Source organism: Myotis daubentonii, chromosome 12 (genome assembly GCF_963259705.1).
Source record: "Myotis daubentonii chromosome 12, mMyoDau2.1, whole genome shotgun sequence".
Classification (NCBI taxonomy): Eukaryota; Metazoa; Chordata; class Mammalia; order Chiroptera; family Vespertilionidae; genus Myotis; species Myotis daubentonii.
The window spans coordinates 34826384-34841029 of NC_081851.1; the positions used below are offsets into that span (position 1 = coordinate 34826384).

The 14646-nt window shown below is 39.2% G+C and overlaps 1 protein-coding gene across 2 annotated transcripts in view; it reads left to right on the plus strand.

The window, feature by feature from the left end:
- M1AP (meiosis 1 associated protein) overlaps positions 1–14646 on the plus strand; it is a 59747-nt gene that overhangs the window by 12303 nt on the left and 32798 nt on the right. For both annotated transcript variants that reach the window (XM_059659336.1, XM_059659337.1), the window contains exons 2-3: positions 1028–1213; positions 2861–3029. In XM_059659336.1, coding sequence (XP_059515319.1) covers positions 1028–1213; positions 2861–3029 — 355 coding nt within the window. The remainder of the gene's footprint in view (positions 1–1027; positions 1214–2860; positions 3030–14646) is intronic.

Consider the following 14646-nt stretch of genomic DNA (forward strand, 5'->3'; position numbering starts at 1 on the left):
AAATATTAGAATTCCTTTTATATCCATTGTGACATTAATATAAATAAATCTGACCAAAGTGATTAATCTTTTCTCAAAGCAGTTTCAGAAGAATTCCCTTACTGTGAAGATCTTACCAATTCTTTATTTTTTTATTTTTTAAAATTACAATTTACATTCAATATTATTTTGTATTAGTTTTAGTTAGGTATACAGCGTAGTGGTTAGATAAGCATATACTTTACAAAGTGTTCCTCCGATATTTCCAGGACCTACCTGGCACCATACATAGTTCTCATGTATGACCTACAGTGAGATTTTTGGACTAATTTGGCTCTCCTTCCCATCTGCTCCCACTCCACACCTGCTTTGAGGCTTGGAATTTCTTCAAATAGTGTCACAAATTTTCATTCCACATTTATTCAAAATGCATATATCCTTAGAAGATGTAACATTGACCTAGAATCAGATTATATTAGAACACTTCCTGATAGCAAGGTATTATAAAGGAGGGTGAGGAGAACAAGTTTATCTCTTGGCTCCTTAAGCTGACTGCAGACAAAACCAAACATCTCTTGCTTACTGAAGTAGTCCTGAGGAGCAGATTAGGTAGGACCCTACCAGTTATGAAATGATCAACCACATCAAAATCCTCATTTCTGGGAAAACACCACTTTTGAATAAAGAAGCTGCCACTGCTTAGACTGACTGAGAAATAAAGATAATGTTTAAGAGTAGCCCTGAGCCTCCAATTTGCAGGCCACCAAAGTCAAACTAGTAAAACTAAGTAGTAACAACTGGACCTTTCTTTCCTCTTTCTGGTAACTCCATATAATTAAAGCCCTTTGGCTGCAAATTTTCGTTCTTCTGATATAGGGAAGATTTGAGTGTACTGCCTAGAATGAATGTAGTAGGCATTCAGTTAATGTTGATCAAATAAACAGAAGGGACTCCTGAGGAGGAATAAATGATAATGAAGTTAGACTCCCAATTAATCTGAAACCTGGGTCACTGAAGATTTGTATCTTTGATTCATTTTTCTCTGCAGCAAGTGAAAGGGAACTTTGCCAGGCTGCAGACCTGCATCTCAGAGATCCGCACACTACAGAGAGAAGGTTGTTTCAGACCACAAGGTACTTCTCTGCAGCTGGCAGTAGAAGATGGGCTCCAACAGTTCAAACAGTACTGCAGACATGTGACCACACGCTCAGCTCTGACCTATACTTCCCTGGAGGTAGGAGATGCTGGCCTCGGGAGTCTAAGCCATCTTCCCATTTCAGTCCACGTAAATGCTTCCTTATTTATCATTCTTATATTGTTCTATGTTTCATACACATTGAATGCCATTTTCAAGACTAGGTTTTCAGCTTCCTGAAGGCAGGAGACATGGTCCCTTTGTCCTGTAACCTGTGCAATTCTTACTACACAGCTAGGTACAGAGAAGAGCTCTAAAAATGGGGACTACAGTGAATTATAAGGGAAAACTGAAATCAGATAAAATTTGCATATGCCATCTGCCTTTGGATTTTGGGAACTTGTAAAGCAATTGTTAAACTGCCTAGATGGCTGACTATATTTATACATTCTGGGTACTCTTAAGAATTTAATCAAACCTTAGCACCAAAATGAGTAACTTTTCTTGGGATTAGCAAATGTGGAAGTGTAAAGATTTCTAAAATTCTGTTGCCAGACTGAGACAATCCTAAAAATATAATTAAGAGCCCTAACCAAAAAAAAAAAAGCCCTAACCAGTTTGGCTCAGTGGATAGAGCGTCGGCCTGCGGACTGAAGGGTCCCAGGTTCGATTTCGGTCAAGGGCATGTACCTTGGTTGCGGGCATATCCCCAGTAGGGGGTGTGTAGGAGGCAGCTGATCGATGTTTCTCTCTCATCAATGTTTCTAACTCTCTATCCCTCTCCTTTCCTCTCTGTAAAAAAACAATAAAATATATTTAAATATATATATATGTGTGTGTGTGTGTGTGTGTGTGTGTGTGTGTGTGTGTGTGTATAAAGTTAAGTTATGACTGCATACTGCACTGAGTGTGTGAGTGTGAGTTAAAAACACTTTCAGTCTCTGGTAACCTCAGGCATAAAACAGATTTTTAAAAACAGTTTAAAAAATAATTGTGCTTTCATCTGCATCTCTCTTCCTCAATCAAAATGTCTAAGTACAAAAAAGAATTGCCTCCCAGAGTTTCAAATTTAAGGCAAAACTGCTAATAAAAACAGAGTATATTCATTCAGGTAGAATCAAATATTCACGTTATACACAAACACCTCAATATTCCTTCAGGTCAGATATATTGATCAAGGATGAATACATTTTTTTCATTTATCTTTATTGTTGAACATATTACAGATGTCTCCCTTTTTTCCCCCATTGACCCCTTCCCCCCTGAATACATTTTAGAGTTAAGAGCAAAAGAAACAGCGCAGCTAGATCCAGGTTGAACAAGGAAAGAAATCTACATGGAAGCGCCACTGTGAAAAAGCAGCATGTAGGCTCTCTGCCGTTTAGTTCACATTTAGTGAGTGGAATTTAAGGATCCAATGTTCTTTATTTCCTCATAAAGTCAAGGCATTTTGAGCAGGACAGACACTAGTGCTTCAAGAAATCTGAAAAAAAACTAAAACTAGGGGGATGACCTCACTGGTCTCTGTCTAGGGTAGGCTCACCCTGTTTGGAAGGGTCCTGTGATGATCCCAAAATAATATGTCAAATGAAATTTGATTTGTAGGTTACAATTAAGCCTCTTCTTTGCCCTGAAGACAATAGCTACTGCCACAGATTTCTCCTGTGTTTATTCTCTAGATCTAACCTGTTTCTCACTCTGTACACCAGGGAAGGCAGACACATTGATTTGTGGATTTATTTCCAGATTACTATTCTGACTTCCCAGCCTGGAAAAGAGGTGGTCAAACAACTGGAGAAAGGATTGAAAGACACAGACCTAGTCAGGGTCAGGAGGCTTCAGGTGGTTGAGATCACGAAGGAAGCCCTAGAATGTACAGACTCGGCATCCCCTATTGAAGAGCCCAGCGATGATGGTAAGAATTAAATGGAAAGATAAAAAGAAGGTAAGAATTTTAATGAGCACTGTTTTACAGGTCAGGAAGGTTATTTTCCATGGTCTTCTTATGTTCTTAAATACAATGAAGCCAAGAGATTTCACTGTGGGTCAGACATGTGTTTCTAGGTGTTAGAGTTAAATTATAATCATATTTTTAATTTCAGAAACAATATATGTTCATGTAAAGCCTGAAATATAATAGGTATAAAAAGTAAAAATTATTTCTTCCTCTAATCACTTTTAAGAGATTCAGGTATTCCTCCCAACTTTCCTTTAGATCAGGCATGGGGAACCTTTTTGCTGCCAAGGGCCATTTGGTTATAACATCATTCGAGGGCCATACAAAATTATCAGCTTAATAATTAGCCTGCTATATTTGGTCAAACATTTAATTAACTCACCCCTAATGCCTTGGCAGGGCCAAACCAAATAATTTTGTGGGCCTTATATGGCCCACCAGCCAGATGTTCCCCACCCCTGCTTTAGATAGACATTCTTCTATATACATTTGTCTCTGGGTATCTGCAGGGTATTAGTTCCAGAATCTCCATGCACACCCAAACCTTCAGATGCGTAAGTCCCTTATGTAAAGTGGTATAGAATTTGTATATAACCTATGCACATCCATCAGAATAATTTACATCATTTCTAGATTATTTATAATACCTAATACAATGTAAATGCTGTGTAAATAGTTGTTATACTGTATTGTTTAGGAAATACTGATCAAAAAGAAAAGTATGGCCTTAGCCAGTTTTGCTTAGTGGGTAGAGCATTGGTCTGCAGACCGAAAGGTCCCAGGTTCAATTCCGGTCAAGGGCACGTACTTTGGTTACAGGCTCCTCCCCAGGCCCGGGCCCTGGTCCCAGCCCCTGCAGGAGGCAACCAATTGATGTGTTTCTCTCACATCAATATTTCTCTCTGTCTTTCCCTCTCTCTTCCACTCTCTCTAAAAATCAATGGAAAAATATCCTCAGTGAGGATTAAAAAAAAAAAGAAAGGTAAATCTATACATGTTCAGTATAGCCAGGGGTCCTCAAACTACGGCCCATGGGCCACATGCAAATACAAATATTGTATTTGTTCCCGTTTTGTTTTTTTACTTCAAAATAAGATATGTGCAGTGTGCATAGGAATTTGTTCATAGTTTTTTTAAAAAACTATAGTCCGGCCCTCCAACGGTCTGAGGGACAGTGAACTGGCCCCCTGTTTAAAAAGTTTGAGGACCCCTGGATGAAACCATAGTAGGCATAACTACATAAGACATCAAAAACAACATAACTTTTTTTCTCATACACTTTCAATCCACTTGGTTGAATTCACAGATACAAAGCCTGTGAATATGGAGGGCCAGCTGTATTTAATATTTTAATGGGATAGTTACATGCATAATATTCTACTTTAGTATTTTAAGTAGCTATCTATGTTAGTGTCTATAAGATTATCTGTCTCATTTTTTACTGGCTACATGATTTCTTTTGCTGTGTGGTTGGACCATGATTTATTTTGTAATCACTTATTAATGAAAAATTTGCTTTATTACATTTTGCTATTAATCAGTCTGTATGAACAGACTTTTATGCAAGGTTAGATTCATGGGCTTATGGCCAGCACAGCCTCACAGGGCCCTGCACTCATAAAAGCCCTATGCTTAGGATTTAATGCTCTTCATTTGCTGTCATGGCATCCTTAATAATTTTTATCTTTGAATTTATGATTTGTAAGTGAAGTTTGATGGAGCAATGAAGCAGGTGCCATAGGATTAGAGTTTTTGCTCACACGCATTCTGTCTCTACATCCCTCCCATCTCTGCAGAATGGGTTCTCAGTCACCAGTTTCCCAGTCCTGGTGTCCACTACCTGTCCACCCCCACGCAGCAACCAGTGGCATCCATGGCCCTGTCAATAAATTCTACATAAATCACCCATAATCCTACACTTCCAAAAGAAAAAAAAAAATCTTCAAACCGAGTCTTAAAGGGCAGTAGGAAGTAACCAAGCAGAAGAAGAGGAAATGGACACTCAAACGGGGAACCCAGGGACATAAGAAAGCAAGATGGGTCAAACTTGCAGAGACATGCCCATGGTTCCCTATGACTGGAACTTCATCAGGCAGAGGTGGAAATGAGGCTGTAAAGGTAGGCAAGGATTAGATCAAGAAGGGCCATATATGCCCTAGTCCATCTAAGACAATAGAAATTTATTAAAATATTTTAGTCAGGAAGTCAAGAAGAGATTCCCAAATTATGGAGTTTAAGAGGTTCTTAACTAGTTTTAATTTATCTAACATTCAAGTTACAGCTTACCCTCTAGCAGTCCTTTCTAGCTGTATTGGCCTTCTCCAAGGTTATGCACCAGGGAGGTGCCCCAGTGTTCTGATACCGTTGATCTCTTCCTGGTGCAAATAGATAATCTTACTCTGCCCTTTACCCCCTAATTAGTCAGGGGGTTGGTATCTAGATTCCTGTCAGATTCTGACACATGTGGATCCTTCCAGCATCCTGAGACCACTGACATTATTCTGGTCAGGGAGGAAGGGTGGGTAACCAGCCTTAGCTGTGTGGTGATTAGCTCTCCCCTACTGCACACACTCTGCTTTCCTCAAGTCAGTCTCCTCACTGACTACCCTTCTTTCTCTCTCCATCTTTCCATTCACAGTAGCCTTTTCCTCTGAATTCCCTCTTCTTTCCTCTAAATTCCTTCCCTTATCTTCTTCCAGCCAAATCCTCCCCATCATTTAAGGCCTAATTCACGTTTGTGACTACCATATTGATTTTCCTTTCCTTAGAACAACCACATCACTTGTGGTCTGCACCATACAATATAGCATTTTATATATACCATATAGAATTGTGTTATAGTATGATAATTTTGCCTTCTCTCCTAAAATTGTAAAATACTTAATATCTTTTTCTCTCTACAGTAATTAGAAATTTGTCTTACTCATTTTTGTGTCCCAGAGTGTAGCATATACTAGATTATCAGTAGATAACTGTTGAATGAATTGATGACAGTGACTTCTCGGTCTGCCCAGCATCCCCTACATCCCCTATCTCTAGTAACACTTCCACCTTTCTAGTCAGAGTGAGCCATGACCCAAGTGAGGCAATAATAGTTCCCCATCCTCCATTCATAGTCCTTCCCAATGGGTTCTCAAACTGAATTTGTGAGTAAGAAACTCTTTTTCTTTCTCTTTGGCCATGAACAGGTCAGGCAAGGACTATGCCCTTTTCTCCCTTCAGTGACTGTACCCAGAAAGAACTTACTGTATCTCTAACAGAGCTCGGAGTACTCTGAGGCTGCCTGATGCCTTTATTTAGAATTAATAGTGGCTTGAGATGTATGGAAGAGCTTTTAAATGCAGGAAAGGAGCTTTCTACTTTGTGTCACTGCTGATGATTCTTCCAGTAACTTCCTATTTGCTTATAAATAATACAGCATCCCACAAATTGCTTGTAATTTCTCTTTGTGGGGTAAGTGTACAAATGATTCGTGGTTTGAAATCTTCCTGCTTTGCCTGTACTTGCCTTATAATTAATTCCTTTATTCTATTATGTTTTGTGTCATCTTGGTGTCCTTATCAAGAGACTAGCAACATTAGCTTCTCTCATTCTCAGAAGGATGCATGATCTGGAATTAGGTTGCCTAAGTCTAAATTTCAGTTCTATCATGTTCTAGCTAATGTGACTTTGCACAAGGTACTCAGCCTATCTAAGCCTTAGTTATTAATTCCTACCCCATGCAGTTGTTGTGGGAATTAAATGAGATCACTCATGTATGTTAATTACTTAGTACATCATAAGTTCTCAGTAAAAGTTAGTTATTGTTATTAACATTTTAAAAGTTTTTTGTATATAGATGGTATAATATTTCTGAGATTTTTTACTTTTATTTTAATTATATTTTTATTGATTTTGAGAGGAAAGGAGAGGGAGAGAGAGATAGAAACATTAATGATGAGAGAGAATCATTGATCAGCTGCCTCCTTTACACCCCCTACTGGGGATCGAGCCCACAACCCAGCATGTACCCTGACTGGGAATGGAACCATGACCTCCTGGTTCATAGGCTGATGCTCAACCACTGAGAAACATCAGCCAGCCTCTGAGATTTTTTTAATAGCTAGGTCCCAAGTGGACTATGAGTTACCTGAGGATATGACTATGTCTAAAATATCTTTGTATCACCAGCATATATCATTCTACCTGGCACATAATAGACTCTCAATAAATGTTTGTTGAATAAATAAATGAATGGCTAAAAAAATCAAATGATTTGGGAAAGGTCATGGTCATTCTCTTTGACACCAACTGAAATAGTTAGGGACATATCACAATCACCCATACCTTCCCTTTGTAGCCCATGAACATCATGAATTGATTCAAACACTTACTGAATCTATTACATATAATTTTTAAACTCTGGTAACCATGATCATCAATTAAATAAAAATGGTCTATAGTCCACTTTTAAAAGAAAGAAAACATGTTATAAGGAAATGTTTATATTGCATATAAATTTAAAAAGTAACTATGAGACTATCCTTTGATTGTTCTAAATTCCTTCCTCTTGAGTACAGCCCTTTACAGTGAGAACTAATCATCACAGAGATGCCTTGCAGACTCTAAAAGACCCAGAATCATAAAAGAAAAAGTGAACTTAGAAATTAAGAAAGTAGACTCACATTTTAGAAAGTTCTTTAATAGGGCCTGAAATGAAAAGGTTAACTTTAAGTCACATTTATATCTGTTAGGGTTTTCTATAAATTTTCAGCTTATGTAGTCTATATTGTATGTTTTCTTCTAACTATGGTAAATAGTACTTTCTTTCATCTCCTCCTACTTGATCTAACTTGTTCTCTTTTTCTTTAAAATTAGCTGGAAGATTCTGCTTAGCACTCTTTGTATTAGTAGCTTTTGTCTGGTTAGTTTATTTTTTTAATATATTTTATTGGTTTTAGAGAGGAAGGGAGAGGCAAAGAGAGATAGAAACATCAATGATGAGAGAGAATCATTGATTGGCTACCTCCTGCATGCCTCATACTGGGGATCGAGCCCACAACCCAGGCATGTGCCCTTGGCCGGAATCAAACGTGGGACCCTTCGGTCCACAGGCCAACACTCTATCCATTGAGCCAAACCAGTTAGGGCTTGTCTGGTTAGTGTAATTTGTTATTACAAGTTATATAGATTTAAATGTTATAAAAATATAATATAGACAGTTTGAAATGACCCAAAATTCTACCATTCAGAGGTAAACACCATCAGCAATATAGAACACATTCTACTGAGTTGCTTTCCCTACACATGTATGGATCTGGGCATACATGTAACAGTCTTATTGTTATTGATATTATCTACTTTTATACAAATGGGACTATACAGTACTTATTGCTCTGCATTTTTATGTTTTTCATTTAACTTTGTACTCAATATTTTTATCCATATTGGCACATAGAGTTCTAACCCATTCCTTTTAATATCTGTGAGGTATTCCAATGTGTAAATTCATCACCATATAAATAACCATCCAGTGGGATTTTTACATTTTACTGAAGAACAGTGTGACCTTGAACAAGTTGCTTAAGCTCTTTATTCTACAACTAGAGGCCCAATGCACGAAATTGGTGCATGGGGGGATCCCCTCAGCCCAGCCTGCACCCTCTCTAATCCAGGACCCTCCGGGGGATGTCCAACTACTGGTTTAGGACTGATCCCGGGGATCGGGCCTAAACCGGCAGTTGAACATCCCTCTCAAAATCCTGGACTGCTGGCTCCTAATTTCTCACCTGCCTGCCTGTCTGGTCACCCCTAACTGCCCCCCCCACCCCCCACTGGCCTGTTTGCCCCCTCACTAACCCCCCTGCCGGCCTGGTTGTAGGCAGCCATCTTGTGAGGGTGTGAGGGTTAATTTGCATATTACCTCTTTATTATATAGGATTTTCTCAATTATAAAATAGGGCTAATCATAGTAACTACCTTACATGGGTTTCATGAGGATTAAATACAACTTGCATGGAAAGCACTTAGGACAGTGCCTAACACAGCCGTGGGCAAACTATGGCCCGCGGGCCGGATCCAGCCCATTTGAAATGAATAAAACTAAAAAAAAAAAAAAAAAAAGACCGTACCCTTTTATGTAATGATGTTTACTTTGAATTTATATTAGTTCACACAAACACTCCATCCATGCTTTTGTTCCGGCCCTCCGGTCCAGTTTAAGAACCCATTGTGGCCCTCGAGTCAAAAAGTTTGCCCACCCCTGGCCTAACACATGTGAGCAGTACATAAATGTTATTGGTAAATATCAGTACAGGGTAGTACTTTTTTACATGTCTTTTTTTTTTTAATCCTCACCTGAGGATATTTCTTTTTCCATTGATCTTTAGAGAGACAGTGCAAGAGAGGGAAGAGGAAGGGAGAGAGAGAGAAACATTGATGTGAGAGAGACACATTGACTGGTTGCCTCCCACATGCACCTGACTGGGACCGGGGATGGAACCTACAACTGAGATATGTGCCCTTGACAGAGAATTGAACCCTCAACCCTTCAGTCTATGGGCCGACACTCTAACCACTGAGCCAAACTGGCCAGCGCTACATGTTTTTTAACTAAGAAAATATAAGGCTCTAATATTTTTTTATTGAAAAGAAGATATGACCATAAAAAATTTTTTAATTTAAAATCATTCATAGTCTCACTTCCTCATTACACTAATTTATTTTTGCACATTGTTTCTCAGGTGTCCACAATCAAGTTTAGGTTACATAATTATAATTCATGTATGTAATTTTTTGTTTTCATGTAACATAATATACAGTTTTTCCATAGTTTTGTTATTTATTTCATTTCTTTTTTGCTCTTAAAAGAGGACTAGGAAGTGTTGATCTAAGAAATACAAATATGGCCCTAGCTGAGTTGGCTCAGTGGATAGAGCATTGTCCTACAGACTGAAGGGTCTTGGGTTTGATTGTGATCAAGGGCACATGCCCTGGTTGTGGGCTCAATCCCCAGTGGGGGGCATGCAGGAGGCAGTTGATCAGTGATTCTCTCTCATCATTGATGTTTCTCTCTCTCTCCCTCTCCCTTCCTCTCCAAAATCAATAAAAATATAGTTAAAAAAAGAAATACAAATTTGAAGAAGTATACCTCTCATGGGGGAAGCTGGATGACTTCTCTATCTTTCTGTGCCCTCTTTACATATAAGTCAACTCTACACCATAGAGCAAATCCCTAATTGGGATCTAGAAAAGCCTGCCAATTCCAGCAGCCAAAGTTAACCGCATAGAAGAGCCATCAATCAAAGGAATAACTAGTATTGACAACAGCAGAGCGATGGAAAGTCTTATACAATGATAGAAAGAATGTAAATTGGTACACAACTTGTCATTTTGTTGAAGTAACATTCACAATACCCTATTCCTAGCAGTTTGCCAGAAAAAAGCTTTTACCATATGCACCTGGAGACAATAATGTAAATATTGACATTATTCAAAAAGCCAAAAATTAGAAACCACACAAATGTTCATTGAATGAAGCATGAATAAATATTATTAAGTACTAGGGGCCCAGTGCACGAAATTCGTGCACTGGGTGTGGGGAGGGGGGCAGTGTCCCTCAGCCCAGCCTGCCCCCTCTCACATACTGGGAGCCCTCAGGCGTTGACCCCCATCACCCTCCAATCGCAGGATCGGCCCCTTGCCCAGGCCTGACGCCTCTGAGAGAGGCGTCAGGCCTGGGCAGGGGACCCTCATTTCCCCCCATCACTGGTTCTGCCCCCAGCCCAGGCCTGATGCCTCGGCCAGAGGCGTAGACCCCCATCACCCTCCGATCGCCTGATCGGCCCCTTGCCCAGGCCTGACGCCTCCGCCAGAGGAGTCAGGCTTGGACAGGGGACCCCCATCTCCCCCTGATAACTGGCTCTGGCCCCCGCCCAGGCCTGAGGCCTCTGGCTCAGGAATCATGCTTGGGCAGGGTACCCCCATCTCCCTCTGATCGCTTGCTCCACCCCCCGCCCAGGCCTGACACCTCTGACCCAGGCTTCAGGCCTGGGCAAGGGGACCATCATATCCCCCCAATCCCCAGCTCCACCCTCCACCCAGGCCTGATGCCTCGGCCAGAGGAGTTGACCCTCATCATCCTCCGATCACCAATCACCGGATCGGCCCCTTGACCAGGCCTGAGGCCTCCGGCAGAGGTGTCAGGCCTGGGAAGGGGACCCCCAGTTCCCCGTGGTTGCAGGCTCCACCCCTGCCCAGGCCTAACGCCCCTGGCCTAGGCGTCCGGCCCGGGCAACGGGGACCCGCAGCTGCAGCGGCCCCGCGATCATGGGCTTCACTTTAGGCCCAGGCAAGGGACCCCTAGCTCCCGGGACTGCCAGCTTTGACTGTGCCCAGCTCCCATCGCTGGCTCCACTCCTACTTCCTGCTATCACTGGCCAGGGCGGAAAAGGCACCTGATTCTCCGATCATGGCTGGGGGGCAGGGCCAAGGCGGCCCCAGGGCCGCCTTGGCCCTGCCCCCCAGCTCTTAGCTCCCCCCTGGGTTTCCGATCACTGTCAGTGGCAGGGGGCTTCTTCGTGCTTTCCCTTTCGCCTCCCTGCATTGTGCCTACGTATGCAAATTAACCGCCATCTTGTTGGCAGTTAACTGCCAATCTTAGTTGGCAGTTAATTTGCATATAGCCCTGATTAGCCAATGAAAAGGGTATCGTCGTACGCCAATTACCATTTTTCTCTTTTATTAGATAGGATAGTCACAAAGTGGAATATTATACAGTTATGAAAATGAATGAACCACAGCTACATACAACAATGAGAATGAATCTTAATATTGAGAAAAAAGCAGATAACCAGATATATACAATACGGTGCCTCTTCATAAAGTTCAAGCAAAACTAAAATAATAAATATTTTGTTTAAAATAATAAAACTACTTTCCAAAGAAAAGGAATGATAAAAAAAAAAATTCAGTGTGGCAAGCTTCCCTTAGAGAAGACCAGGGAAAAGCATACAGATATCTTAGTATTGATGATATTCTGCGTCTTAAGTTGAATGAAGGATTCATGAGTGTTCAAATGCTGCTATACTTCATAGCTTACATATATGTTACATGTATTCATTTGCATATAATAAAAATTTTATAATAGCTTTCTAAAGACTGCATAAGTAATAAATATGCCAAAACTTAAAAGGCCACGATGATCAATGCACTTGAGCATCCAGAGGGCATCTGTTCAGGTTGACAAAAGTCTGAACTCGTTGGGTATGTAAGTCTTTCAAACAGTTACAAATCAACCTAATGATGCTGTCAACCAGCCTACATCTCTCAGCCTTGTACACAAGGATATCAGGTTCCTTTCTAAGTGCTCACAAACCATCTGTTTAATATTTCCTCCTAGACTTTGCCAGCGATCGATGTCAAGCTCTTTTGGAAAAGTATTTTATCCATATGTGTTCTAAGGAAACACCACATGTTAACAACCCAAACATAGAAGATAAAGATTCATTGCTTCCTAAAGGATTCCAGTGGGGGCAGGGTGCTTCAGTGCAATTGTCGGATTCCACATATTAATTTGTTTCCCCTTTTAGAGTCTTAGAAAATAGACCAGAAAATACAGCTGTTCCTTGAGTTTGCTGTTCCATGAGTTTGCATTAAAGTCATTTCCCTGTGGTGTTAGAACTAAATTACAACCACTGTTGTATTTATTACCTAAACATTTTTAACACAGAGAGACATTTATTTCAACAGAAGCCATGGCCTAGGAAAAAGGACTCTTCCCTTTTTAAAATTGAACTAAATACTTTTTTAGAGTTCGATGGAAAATATAACGTTATTTGAAAATTGGGATTATTAGCAATTTTCTTCACCAATGTTGTTGAGAAATAATTTACATACTACAATTGCATACATTTGAAGTGTACAATTCAATGAGTTTTGACAGTTGAATATGCCCACAAATCATCACCACAACCAAGATATTTCTATCACTCCCAAAAGATTCCTTTTATCCTTTATATCCACTCCATCCCTCCCTCAGTTCCTGGTGCATACTACTGTTCTACTATTTGTCTGCAGATTAGTTTGCATTTTATATACTAGTAAATGGAATCATACAATATACTCTTCTTTTGTGTCTGATTTTTTCCATTCAGATTTTGAGATTCATCCATGTTGTTTATATCAGTAGTTCATGTCTTTTTGTTGTATCATTTTGTTGCTCAGTAATATTATGTGGTATGAATATGCCACATTTTGTTTAACCATTCACCTGTTAATGGGCATCTCAATTGTTTCCAATTTTTGCCTGTTGTGACTAAAACTGCCACAAATATTATACACAAATATTTGTAGACATATGTTTTTATTTCTTTTAGGTCTTACTGTGTTTATGGTTCATCTTTTCCCATTTATTTGCTTTCAATCCATTTGTATCTTTCTACTTAAAGTTTACCTCTTATAAATGGTATATAATTGAGTTCACTTTTTATTCAGTTAATCTCTGCCTTTTATTTGGAATGTATAGTCCATTCACATCTACCGTAACTATTGATATGATTGAATTTAGCTCTTCCATTTTATTTTTATGGGGTTTTTTTGTCCTCTCTGTTTTTTGTTCATATTTTCCCTGTTTCCTGCTTTCTTTCAGGTTATTAAATGTTTTTGGAATTCTATTTTAATTTATTGCCATTTAACTATATTTCCTTGCCTTATTTTTTAGTGGCTCTAGGGATTATGTTATATATCCTTAACTTTTCACAGTATACTTGAGTCAAAATAGTCCCACTTCACATAAAATGTTGAATTACAATACTTCACATAAGTAGGGATTAAAATCTATTTTTAAACTTTTTTCAGCCTACTGAGAATTAATATAGTACCATTTCATGTCAAATATAGAAACATTATAACTATATAGGTCCATTTATTCCCTACACATACACACACACACACACACACACACACACACACACACACTGACTTTTTGTTACAGTTGTCCTGATATTGCATCTACCTTATAATTTATACAAGACAACATTATAAATTTTCTTTTAAACAATTCTGTGTATTTTATTTTTCCCCCTTTAATTCTGTGTATTTTAAAGAAACGAAAGAGAAACTATGTCTTTTATATTAACCATTTTCAATTATCTTCATTCATTCCTGAGAATCCAATTTTCCCTTGGGTATCATTTCTTTCAATTCAAAGAACTTCAGTATTTCTTGCAGCTTGGTTCTGGTGATTACAGATTCTCTTAATTTTTATTTCTGTAAAAATGCATATTTCACTCTTATTCTAGAAGGATATTTTTATTGCATATAGAATTATGGATTAACAGGATCTTTTTTTCTTTTAGCACATTAAAGATGTCACTTTACTGCCCATGGTTTCTCATTAAAAGTCACAGTTTTAATTACTTTCCCCTGTATATGAAGTATCATTTTTCTGGCTGCTTTCAAGAATATTCTCTTTATGTTTGTTCTTTCAGCAGCTTTACAATGATGTGACTAGGCATGGATTTCTTTCTCATTTGGGGCTCACTGAATTTCTTGAATCTGTCAATTTATATCCTTAACCCAATTTGGGGAACTTTCT